The sequence below is a fragment of the Microcaecilia unicolor genome, chromosome 6 (genome assembly GCF_901765095.1).
Source record: "Microcaecilia unicolor chromosome 6, aMicUni1.1, whole genome shotgun sequence".
Lineage (NCBI taxonomy): Eukaryota > Metazoa > Chordata > Amphibia > Gymnophiona > Siphonopidae > Microcaecilia > Microcaecilia unicolor.
The window spans coordinates 165209721-165222274 of record NC_044036.1 but is presented as its reverse complement, the minus strand read 5'-3'; the positions used below and the strand labels follow the sequence as shown (position 1 = coordinate 165222274).

The 12554-nt window shown below is 43.6% G+C and overlaps 2 protein-coding genes across 3 annotated transcripts in view; one reads left to right on the top strand and one right to left on the bottom strand.

Moving 5' to 3' along the window:
- The window catches only part of NUP210 (nucleoporin 210), a 214077-nt gene extending 207971 nt beyond the window's left edge, over nt 1–6106 (bottom strand). Inside the window, 1 exon segment of the mRNA XM_030206772.1 lies at nt 5964–6106. Coding sequence (XP_030062632.1) covers nt 5964–6106 — 143 coding nt within the window.
- Nucleotides 6107–10573: 4467 nt separating this feature from the next.
- HDAC11 (histone deacetylase 11) overlaps nt 10574–12554 on the top strand; it is a 56661-nt gene continuing 54680 nt past the window's right edge. For both annotated transcript variants that reach the window (XM_030207766.1, XM_030207767.1), the window contains exons 1-2: nt 10574–10603; nt 12328–12476. In XM_030207766.1, coding sequence (XP_030063626.1) covers nt 10602–10603; nt 12328–12476 — 151 coding nt within the window. In that variant the 5' untranslated portion in view covers nt 10574–10601. The remainder of the gene's footprint in view (nt 10604–12327; nt 12477–12554) is intronic.

Here is a 12554-nt window from a genome sequence, read left to right as displayed (position 1 = left end):
ACCTACTATACCTGAAGGAACGCACCTTAAGCTACTACTGAAAAAGACATGAGCAAAATCCAAATAAAGTTGCTGCCCTAAGTGACCTCCTTGTCTTTCTAATGGTTGGGCCAGCAGCCATACCAGGCTACATTCTGAGCAGAAAAGACAGAAAAAATGGAAGCAGGAAAAATGAGTGGAAGGAAGATTAATGCCAGAAATGAAGGGAAGGGAGGCAGTGAAGACAGGACAGAAAAGAAATGGCAAATGAACAGAAAATTCTGGGAAGAGCTGAGGAAAGTAGAAACCAAAGATTGCAAGTAAGACAATTAGAAAAATAAAATGGCAAGACAACAAATATAAGTTCCAAAAAGAAGGTTCTTTCTTTTTTCTCCATCTGCTGTCTTTGTTTCATACAGTACAGAAAGGATGCATTGCTGTTTCTATTTCTCTCGTGTTGAATTCTATGTAGTGTGTGGCTTCTAGGTGTTTTATTTGAATGTTGGTCTATATATTTCTATTTATAGTTTGTGGTAATTTATGTTAAAACTAGTAAAAAAAAAGGCCTGTTTCTCAAAAAAATGAAACGGGCGCTAGCAAGGCTATCTTGTAATGGTGATTGTTTTTAAGGCTATTGTCAAAGCGATCCCCTCCATGTCCAGCAATTCTTCCCTCCCATTCCCTTCGTATCCCATGATTCTGACCTCCCCTCCATATGCGATTCTCCTGTGCTCTGCCATACCCTCCGTGTCCAGCAATTCTCCTCTGCACTGCCCACCCCTTGGTGTCCAGTGATTCTCCTGTGCCCTGCCCTCCCCTCTGTGTCCCGCAATTCTGGCCTCCCCTCCATGTCCAGCCATTGTCCTCTATCCTGCCCTCTCCTCCCATCCACTCCATGTCCAGCAATTCTCCTCTACCCTGCCCTCCCGTGTCCCGTGATTCTCTCCTCTCCTCCCATCCATCAATTCTCTTCTGTCCTGGCCTCCCCTCCATGTCTAGTGATTGTCCTCTGCCCTTGCCTCCCCTCTATGTCCAGCGATTCTCCTCTGCCCTGCCCTCCCATCCCCTCCATGTCCAGCGATTCTCCTCTGCCCTGCCCTCCCCTTGATGTCCCGTGATTCTGTCCTCCCCTCCATGTCCAGCGTTCCGTTGCCTTCACTTGTCTTGCTTGCGTTCATAACATCCTGACGTCAGCTCGCTTCTAGTGCTCCCTTCCCTCTCACTGTGCTGCCCTCTAATGTAATTGTGTCTTTACGCGAGGGCAGTACAGTGAGGGGGAATGGAACGCTGGAGGCTTGCTGACGTCAGAATGTTACGAACCCAGACAGTCAGCCAGCCATGGAATGTTGACAGTACAAATTATTCTTTTAGATTGGTAAGGGTCTGTGTTCAGTGCATAACCAAGGCTAGGATTTCTGTTCACATGGAGCTTCTATGTAGGGATCTCTGGTAAATCAACTTGTTCAATTTTCCCAGTAGGTGTACTGATATTCTGGAGCCCATTGCAATACTTACTTTATTTACACAGCTGCTCTTTTCTGAGTAGACTCCTTGTTGTGTGAGTTCTGGCAGGGGCAGCGGAACATCTTTGTGGTTGGAGGGGCCAAGCAAACCAATCTCCAGCCACACCCCCCAAGCTCTCTGATAATGTGTTAGACTAAATATTGAAGAAGCTCCTATAGCCCACCCCATTCCACTGTCTGAGTTGAGGCCCTGATCAACTTTAGTAGGCCTTTGTATTACTTCCTAACACACTTGAAACTGGAAAAAGGGTTCAAGTTGTCCCTTAGAAGGTACCCAACTCGGGCATTTTTTTAAATGGTTAGTTCTACAAAGAAATGGCCTAGTTCTTCTCTGTGCCTACTGCTGGATGATGCGGACTTCTGTGGATGCAGAATAGATGTTGATAATTAACAATATGATGATGCAGTGTCAACAATTTTTAAATTAGATCCTAAGCTACATAATTTAACTAATACTTTTTTCTTTCTTTAAGTGAGGATTACCAGCAATTGTAAAGTTTTAATTTCTTTATTATATAGTCTGGGAATATAAATTGTATTCTTTTTTTTTTCTTGGGGAATTGCCTGACCAGTGTTCTGTATGAGGTGCTCCACACTCTCTAACCATGAACTTTTGGGTGGTGCTGCAGGGGAGGGGGGCATTATCTCATCCTTGCCTCAGGCAGCAGATTGCCAACAAGATTTATGCAACATTGTTTTTATCAGAGGGAGATCAGGTCTAACATTTCTGACCAATATCTTTGAGTGGATGAGCAGAAATCTAGATCAGGGAACACACTGGATATGGTGTTTTCAGATTGGTATTGTCTAAAACGAAATGTAATAAGACAGTGGCATAGCCATGGAGGGAGGGGGTGTCTTAGGCTTTGGGACCAGGCCCCCTCCAAATTTGCAGCACGGGCTAGTAGCAATGCCTAAGACCTGCCAGCTGAAGAGATTCACTCGACTGAGCCCCCGCCCACGCAACCTCATCAGCATGGAAGCCAGTGGGGTGCTTCAACCATGGATGCTGGCACTTCCAGGCATGCTCAGTTGTTTGACTGACAGGGCTTCAGAATCTCCGCCACCAACGGTATGAGTGGGGGGGGGGGGGGGAGGAGGAGCTGAGGGAGAGAAGAGCCGAGAGGAAATACTCTCCCCCCAGTCCACCCCTGGGTCCTCTCAAAATTGGAATTCTGGCTAAATCCCTGTAATAAAACAACAGCTGTGTATTTATGAATAACTTATGTTGTCTTCCTTTTCCTGATATTTTGACTTTTCAGTCTCTCTCTTTAATCAAATGTCTGTTTGTTTTGCTTTACATTATCCTTATTTAACATTTTTTTCCCCACCAAGGACACAATAAACAAGACCATTATGTACTGTAAAAAATGTCAAATACTATGAAAGTTTCAGGTGAACTTTTACATGTGATATTCAAAAACCTCTCTTAAACCAACATACACTTTCTCTTAGAGCAGTGGTTCCCAAACCTGGTCCTGGAGGCACCCCAGCCAGTCAGGTTTTCAGGATATCCACAATGAATATTCATGAGAGAGATTTGCATGCACTGCCTCCACTGAACACAAATCTCTCTCATGAATATTCATTGTGGATATCCCAAAAACCTAATTGACTGGGGTGCCTCTAGGATCAGGTTTGGGAACCACTGCCTTTTTCAGTAACCACAATGGCAAACCTCTAAAGAACATTAGATTGTACAATAATTTCAAGAGTTAATGTCAGACAATATAGAAACTAAGAAAAAAATTGAACTCTCTGTTCAATTTTTTTCTTAGTTTTTATTATATACTAGGAAAAAATGCCCGTTTCTGAGTGCAATGAAACGGGCGCTAGCAAGGGGCCCCCCTCCCTCCGAGCTACTTGCCTTGTTCGGGGTTCGCGTTCACCTCGCGTTGCAGCCCTCGAGTGTTATAGCTCCGCCCTCGACGTCATGACATTTTGACGCGAGGGCGGTGCAGACACTCCAGGGCACACCGGATATCTCGGGCGCCTCAACTTCCGTGGAGGCTTCAGAACGTTGGGGTTGCCCTTTATATAGAGATATATATATATATACACACACACACACACCAATATACACTTTTCACTCTCAGTTATGTTATCTCTTCTCTCTTGTTAAGGCTATATTTCTTTTGGAGAATGCCAATGCTATTTGAAATTCAGATGCCCATGAATTTGGATTTTCTGCAGTTCCTACTGATGTTAAAAACTTGACTCTAAAGGTGAGGAAGCTAATAAAATGTGTTCCTAAAGAAGGAGACCTGTTTGGGGTCCTTTTACTAAAGAGCGGTAGGGCTACCGTCGAACTGGCATGCTGCAAATTGGGCCAACCGCCAGGCTACCACAGGAGCCCGGTGGTTGTCCTGCCCTCTGCTGCATGCCAACTCTGACACTAGAAAATGCATTTTTATTTTCTAGTGCCGGGGGCTTACTTGACAGTAATTGGGCAGCCCTGCGCGTTGCCTGGTTACCGTTAGGTGAGCGCAGGAGCCCTTACTGCCTCCTAAATGAGTGGCAGTTCAGAGCTCCCCCAGGAAATGACCATGTAGCAAGTGATTCACTTACCACTGGGCCATTTCCCTTTTAAAAAAAAAAGCCTTTTACCTGCTGTGGGAAAAGAGGGCATCAGCGCATGGGAAATCCAAATGCCAATGCTACTACAGGGCCCCTTTTACCACAGCTTTTTTACCAAAAAGGAGCCCTTTGTGATCAGGTTAGTTACCCTTTAAAATAAAAAATAAATAAAACAGTATTCCCTAACTAAAATCCACCTTACTGTATTCCCATCGAAGATAACTCAACACACTTTTCTTTCCAGCACAGACTTAAGGATATGTGAATGTGTTTCTCTTTAAGAAACCTGATCTTTTGACTTTAGGTCAGAATTTTCAGGCGGGGCTGGAGGTTGGGAGGCGGGGATAGTGCGGGGCAGACTTAAACGGTCTGTGCCAGAGCCGGTGGTGGGAGGCGGGGATAGTGCTGGGCAGACTTATACGGTCTGTGCCAGAGCCGGTGGTTGGGAGGTGGGGCTGGTGGTTGGGAGGCGGGGATAGTGCTGGGCAGACTTATACGGTCTGTGCCCTGAAGAGCATAGGTACAAATCAAAGTAGGGTATACACAAAAAGTAGCACACATGAGTTGTCTTGTTGGGCAGACTGGATGGACCGTGCAGGTCTTTTTCTGCCGTCATCTACTATGTTACTATGAGGCTCATTTTCAAAGCACTTAGCCTCCCAAAGGAAACCTATGGAACTTAGCCTCCCAAAGTGTTTTGAAAATATGCCTCGTAGTTATTCAAGAATTTTTTTTTTACCAACAACTTTCTTTCCCACTCAGCATTTACAGTCACAACTTTCAATCAAAAATTCAATACTGCCTATCTCAAAACTTGTCAGTCTGCTAGTAAAACTTTACATCTCAAAAGCCCCAAATAAATTCCCTCTCCAGTTCAGAGCTTTGTAGATATAAAAATCAATCCAAGTTTTTTTCTCTGAAATTCTACTTGAGACTATGAAACATTCATTCAAAAGATTTTTATTTTCATTCAATATTACTAATTCTTAATTTGCTCTTAGCAAAGCTATTTTCCTGAAGCAGTAGGGGAGCTATCAGAATCAAAGTCCGTCAATCCTGCTTGACAAGTTTCAGAAGTTTTTGCTGAGAGAGGAATTAGAGAACACACATATACAGAAGTCCATCCAAGGCCTTGTCTATTGTGTTACCTTAGTCTGGAACAGAGCTGAGGAACCTTTGTTGTTGTAATAAGTAGCAAAAAGATTCAGACTCAAAATATGCTATGCCCTTGTCTAAGGTGCACACAAGAGTTTGCAGGATCTAACTGGACCATCCACCAGTCTTCTGTCTATAACTGTTGCTTAGTCTTTTATGTTCGCCTAATCTTTTTGTTACACCAATTGTATCTTTTACCCTGGAATGGCGTGCCATAACAGGTCTTTGTAAGCCACATTGAGCCTGCAAATAGGTGAGAAAATGTGGGATACAAGTGCAATAAATAAAAATAAAATTAAAATAACTCAGCTTGTTTGCCAGACAGTTGTCCTTCCCTGCCAGATATATGGCTCTAAAGGACATCCTCTGACAAATGGCTCACTTCCATATTCTGACTCGTTCCTGGCACAAGAGGTACAAAACCTTTCCACAATCATAATCCGGAAAGCCACCTATTAACCAAAGCAGATATAGTTCCCTCTTCTTCTGGAACTTTCCCTCTAGAAGATCCATAGAGACTGGATTATTTTCCAATACTAATAACTCAGGATCTGTACTACATGTTGACTGAATTAGAACAAGTTGATTGGATAAGCAGCCTTTAGCGCATTACAGATCACTCTTAGTTCCCGGACGTTTATCTGATGAAACTTTTTCTGACTGTGAAATCTATCTACATGAACTCCCCAACCCATACCTTTTGGATATGTGGAATTTGGAATGCAATACCCTTTGCCAGACTGGATTGGACCATCCACCAGGACAGTAAGTCCTAGAGTGGAGTAGTGATGGAGATGATTTCCTGAAGATTCCACGTGGCTTGTGTCCACTGGTTGGATAGGATCCATAGAGCCTGACTGAAGTTGAGGCATGCCAATGGAGTTATATGGACAGTAGAGACCATGTGGCCTAGCATTCTCAACATCTGACCTGCTGATACCTGCTAATTCTGGTGTACCTCTACTACTGATATGAGAGTCAAGATCTATTGCAAAAGAAATGCAGATGCCAGAGTAATGGCCTATGAATTCTGATTTTTGAGTAGGGCTGAATTGAGATTTGGGATTGTATAATTGATGTATTTTGTCATAAACTATCTATTCGATCAACTTAAGCAATGTGAAATATAAAGAACAGATTAAGGGCCCTGTTTACTAAGGTGCGCTAGCATTTCAGTGAATGCTAAAAATGAGCATGAGTTAATGCTAAAGACACCCATAGGAATATACGGGTATTTCTAGTGTTTGTGTGCGCTAAAAACGCAAGCGCGCCTACAGTGCAGCTTAGTAAACAGGGCCCTAACCATAAAATACAGATTTAAGGTACAATACACTTAAAGAAATCTTAAGATTTTTTGCGAAATTGAAGATATCCAGAGGAATTTCGAAGGACCATTGGTAAAGAGAGCCAAAATTGAGGGGCACAAAAACAATGTTTCCAGTGTTTTCTTATATCCAATGCCAAGAAAAGATGGCAATATTAAACGTAACTGATCTCTATTACACAAAAAAATCTCATAAATGAGGAAAATAAATCAAATTTAGAAAATACGCTGGAGAGGAACCATCAAATATCTTATAAACCAAGCATGCTACTTTCAAAAGTGCCCTGAGATGGTTACGGAGCCAATGTAAAGATTGAAATGCAAAAGTGGCACTATCATGCCTCTTAAGACCTAAGTTTAGCCACTGTATTCTTTGATAACTGAAGCTTAGAATGCAAGCTTAACAGAAATAGGACGTACAAAGCATTACAATAATCTAGATGACTTAAAACACATGATCGTACCAACGTGCCAAAATGAGATCCCTCAGGATATCATCTGATATGACGTAACTGGTGTAGTAGTTTAAAAAGAACTGTGTGAGATTATTTATTTGAGGTTCTAATGAAAGGGAAGAGTCCAAAATAATTCCTAAGATCCTCGAGGAAGAACTAAATTTCAAGGTCTTATTTTTAGAGACATAAATAGAATCAGGAATTGGATCGCCCTTTCGAGCTATCCGGAAGAATTTTTTTAATCAGCATTCAACTTGAAACCAAGAATTGCCCTGTAATATTGAATCAAATCTAAACATTTAACTACCTTTGATGTCATAACAGACCAATTCTCATCTGCTGGCACCAAGAGCAACATATCATCTGTACAAGAGTAAAAATGAACGCTCAGCTATGAGAAACCATAATCCGTGTTAGTCATGTATATATTAAATAAAATTGGTGATAAAGGAGAAAGAACCCTGTGGAACATTTCAGTTCTCATGTTCTTACCACAATTTTGCATGTTGAATGACCAGCGTACACAATTATAATTTTGGAAGGGTTTTGTTGTTGTTGTTTTTTTTAGACTGATGAATGAAATGTAGAAGCAATGAAAATTGCATTCTGTTTCAAAGATTTTTGAGGTCTTTTCTCTCAATTTTTTATAAAACTGTCAAAAAAGAATGGAAATTGACAGTGACAGTCTGGTGATATTGTGGTCTCTTCCAAGCAACAGTGATCTCCAGTCTCTCTTCCTGGTGGCCATTTTGGGATTGCAACCAGCATAAGCAATGAGTGAAGATTACTCCTACTTATGCTGGTTCCAATCCCAAAATGGCCACTGGGACCTCCTGCGGCAGTCTCGCGAGGCTGCTGTGGGAAGTCCCAGCAGCCATACTGGCTGAGGAACTGGCAGAGGCATGAGTGACTAGAGATTACTCTTGCCCGGAAAAGGCTATTAGAGCACCAGGAGTTTCTAAAAATAGGCCTGGGCAGCCCAAAGAGGGGCCCACCACTAGACCATTAAGGTAGGCCTGGGGAGTGTTTTGGGGTGATGGAGGGGCAGAGGCAGGGGTTGGCGGCAGCTGGCCCCAGAGGACCTGCTCTCTGCTGGGGAAGGGAAAAGAGCCAAAACTGAATGGAAAATTTCGGCTGCTGATTCTGTTTTAGTCGGCCTCTACTCTGAACATCTGAATCAAGAAGAGGAATCGTGATCGACTTTGAAACACTGCAGGCACCAATCGTGAGTATTTGTACTGGATATGATCCTGTTATACCTAGGACACTTTTTTAAGTCGCTGGCATTTTTTTTCTGGGACATATCTGGAAAAATACCCTCAGTGAAATTTGACATGATGAAAAATTTTACCTGATTGGGTGCCTGAGATCTGGGCTGCAGAAAACAAAGGAAACTTTTTAAAGTGCTGAAAAACCTAAGGGAGGTAAATAATGGTAATTTAGAAGGGTCCTAAAACAAAAAAAATATGAAAAACTTGATAGTGAAGAAAATACTGACATGAGTTGGGAGGGCACTTGGACAGTGCAACTATTTAGCTCTATGAAAAAATAGCAACTGCCTTGGTGCAATGTTCACAAAAGTTTGTGTAAAACTGGAAAGTATTCTCACCAGGGCTCCACTGAGGCAATGGCATGTAAGCCTATTGTATCTTGCTTGTCTTAGGAGAGCCCCAACTGTCAAACAGATCAAATCAAAGCATTTAAAAAATAAAACCCACATAAATAGGTCAGTGTTCTCCCACCCAAGGCTGTGCAACCAATCAGCATCATTATGCATTTTGTTAGACTTTCTTGTCAGGATTCTGTATATTGTGCCTTAATTTCCACACGGAAATCGAAGCATATTCTATGTAAACTTAATTGGTTAACTAGCTAATCAGCGCTGTCAATTGGATGTTAACAAGCAATTAGCACTAATTGGTATTAACATTTACACACAGAACTCCGCTAAGCGTATTCTGTAATGTGGTGCGCTTAAATTCTAAGTTGCATAGTTGAAAAGGGGGCATGGCTATGGGTGGGGCATGGGTGTTTCTAATATCTATGCAGGTTATAGAATACACCTGCTCTGTGCCTAATTTAGGAGTCGGGATTTATGCCATGTAAAACATGGAGTATAAATAAATGTCCACGACTAATTTGGTTGAATGGAGAGGCGCTTAGCATATTCTATATTCCATGCAGAAATTTAAGCCTATTCTATAAAATATGGGCATATTTTTTTTTCGTGTGAAATTTTCAGGTGCCATATATAGACTCTAGCTTCTATTGCAGAACTATCTTCTCTGCCTCTGTAAAACTTTACAGTGTTTACAATTTTTCATATACACATTCGTTTTTTTTTTAATTGATATTTTTCCATGGCAATACAGGTAAAGTACTCGCTCGTTTTAAGACACAATCCCATGCCTCCTATTTATCATCTGAAATCGCTTTTCATAAACATATATTTGAAGCATGTTGAATTTCTCACTTTAATTCTTCCCATTTTCCATTCATTTCTAGCTCAAACTCACTCTCCTCAGCTCTCCAGCCGCATCACTGCCCGCCTATGCTAATCACCCCACCCACCTATCCTATCACTGAACTCAAGCTAAATATAAAACATTAGCTTTTATAGTGCCCTAGAAAATACACACAAGCTTATATTTCTCATATCCATTCTTTTTCTGTTCCAGTCTGGCTCCGCTTCATCCGAGCTCCAATGCCTGCTTGATAATATAGGCCGGATAACTAACAGTCCGGAACTACTCTGGCCACCTCCTCCTCAAGTCGCCCGCGTCCTGCCTCTGGTCCCATTCTAGACCCGACTCTGCCCCCTGTCCTCTGCACACATGCCTTCGCTTCGAGATCGGCCTTCTTGGACCACGGCCGCCCGGTTCCAGCGCACAACACCTGGCTATAATCTACCGTGCTTTCTCGCGGCACTCCAGGCCGTGCATGCCAAGGTTTATTAAACCTCCTTGGTGCACGCACGTTTCACTCTTCCTCCTACTTCGGATATCTCTACAGCCCATGATCAAGCCCACTTTTTAAGGAAGAAGGTAAAGGACGGATCCCGTGGATCCTCAGCACAGGCTCCGGTGCACAAGCAGCCGCACACATTTCTGGGTGAAGCCCGACCAGGTTCGGTTACCGTGACACTTCCGGGCCTCTCCTGTGCACATCCGCGCGCCCGGAGCATACACCCAGTTGACAGCTCTAGGTGCAGATTCAGACCACCTAACCCAAAGCATCCTCAAGCCACAACCCCCCACCGAACCAACCACTGAATCCCTGATGAGGAACCAAAAAACCCTATTTAAAAAACAAAAAAGGTTACATATGCACACGATCAGCACAGTTGTGCTCAGCTTTTTCATTCCCACCGCCATTAAAAAAAAAAAAGCAGGTGGCACCTTACTGCAGCCCTGCGACCCTTTTCAGAGGTGTGACACCTCTTCCAATCCACCCGCGCGATACAGTCAGTGGAAGGGACTGGGAGGGGGCGGGTCAGCAGGCCTGGCCCCACCTCCGCTACGTCACTCGCTTGTTTTCTCTTCCGCTCGCTCGGCTACTGTAGCTGCGTGAGATTGCTGAAGGAGGGGGATGTAAGTATAGACCTTGTTTGTGTACAAGACAGAGCACTTCCTACTGTAGACGGGACGCGCACTGCTGTGCACCTGCTACAGGCACCACCGTCTCACTGCTGCGCGTGTTGATTTCTATGGTACTATGCTGGTGTCATGTATTGCACTTCAACCCTCCTCGCCCCTTTGCTGCCGTTGTTGTTGGGTGCTTGCAGTAGCGGCCCTCGAGCCCTGTTTCTTGTTTTAGTCTTACTGCATTGATTTCTTTGGTAAAGAATGATGGCACCAGCTATCACTTCTCCTTGAATCTTCTCTTTCCCTCCCCCACCATGCCGGCATATGCAGGAGGTCGCTAAAAATCATTCTTAGCAGTAAGATTTTATAACAAATACACCATAAAAGGAAAGTCAGTTTTGCAGTTGAATGTTAACATTTTTTTTTTGTCGGGTATACCATTTATTGCTTTGTGTATCCTTAAAATAAAAATTGCGCTTAAATTCATCAGTTCGTTCATCTGTTCTGGAGTCTTGGATGACATTCTAGCTTCATAAGCTGTCAGATTATTTTTTCCATCATGCAATAACTGTTGAGTAACACAACTAATTTACATTCGCATAATTATTTAATATGTGTGGAGCCACGTATATAAGTCAACTTTGTTTTATTTGGAAAATGATTGTGACTTACATATTAAGGTGCTCTATTACAAAGCTGCGGTAGGGCAAAGGCATGAGGCAAATATGCCCTACTGCTAGGTTACTGCAGGAGCCCAGCAGTAGGTCCAGTGTGTGTTGCACACCATTTCTGGCGTTCAGAATTATTTTTTATTGCCCGGGGCTTATCCGGTGGTGATCGGTCAGTGCTGCCTGGTTATTGCCGGGCAGGGGCGTAGCCAGACCTCGTGGTGGGAGGGGCCAGAGCCCGGGGTGGGGTAATTTTGGTCTGCCGCCCCACCGCTGCTATCTTTCTGCCCCTGCTTCTCCCCACCCACTGCTGCAGCAAATACCTTGGCTGGTGGGGGTCCCCAACCCCTGCCAGCTGAAGCCTTGTCTAGCGCCGGTCTCCGGCGCCACCGCGTTGCCTGCCCTGCTCTCTCCTCCCCCTCACGTCCTGCATGCTCCTTAAACTGAGCATGCTTAATATCACTAACAGGAGTGTACAGGACGTGAGGGGGAAGAAAAAGCAGGGCAGGCAATGCGGTGGCGCTGGGCAAGGCTTCAGCTGGTGGGGTTGGGGACCTCTGCCAGCAAAACCAGGAGCCCAGAGAAAATTTGAGGGGGCCAAGATCCCCGTGGCCCCACATAGCTACACCACTGCTGCCGGGTTAGCGCGGGATCCCATAGCTCCTCCTAAATAGGAGACGGTAAGGGCTCCCCCAAGAAATGGCTATGCAGCAAGTGCTTAACTTACTGCATGGTCATTTCCTTCTTTAAAAAAAAAAACTCATTTTACCAGCTGTAGTAAAAGGGTGCCTGCACCAAACCCATGCACCAATGCTACAGCAGGGGTCCTTTTACTTCAGTTTGGCTCACCCAGGCAGCTTAGCTGTTTTCTTCTCTGATTCTTTGGGTAGACCAGCATAGAAATTTCCACACCTATAAAATGGTGTTACTGATAATGCTTTTCTCTGTAACAGTACATTGGAATGGGGATATTTTGTGGAGTGTAATTTATTGAGAATGTATCTGCGTTCTATATCTGCATTAGTATATTTGGGAATTGCAATAATTGTTTTAATTTTTTAGGCCTCACGAAACTCGGTTGTATCGTGATGTTCCATCCACATGCTGGCCTATTGTATACTCTCCAGAATATAACATCACGTTCATGGGACTTGAGAAACTACATCCATTTGATGCTGGAAAATGGGGGAAAGTTATAAACTTTTTGAAAGGTAAATAACTGCTTGGAAAATGGGGAGGGGGACTGTTGTAAGGAATATCAAACCAATGGGCTATGCTGGCACGATTGT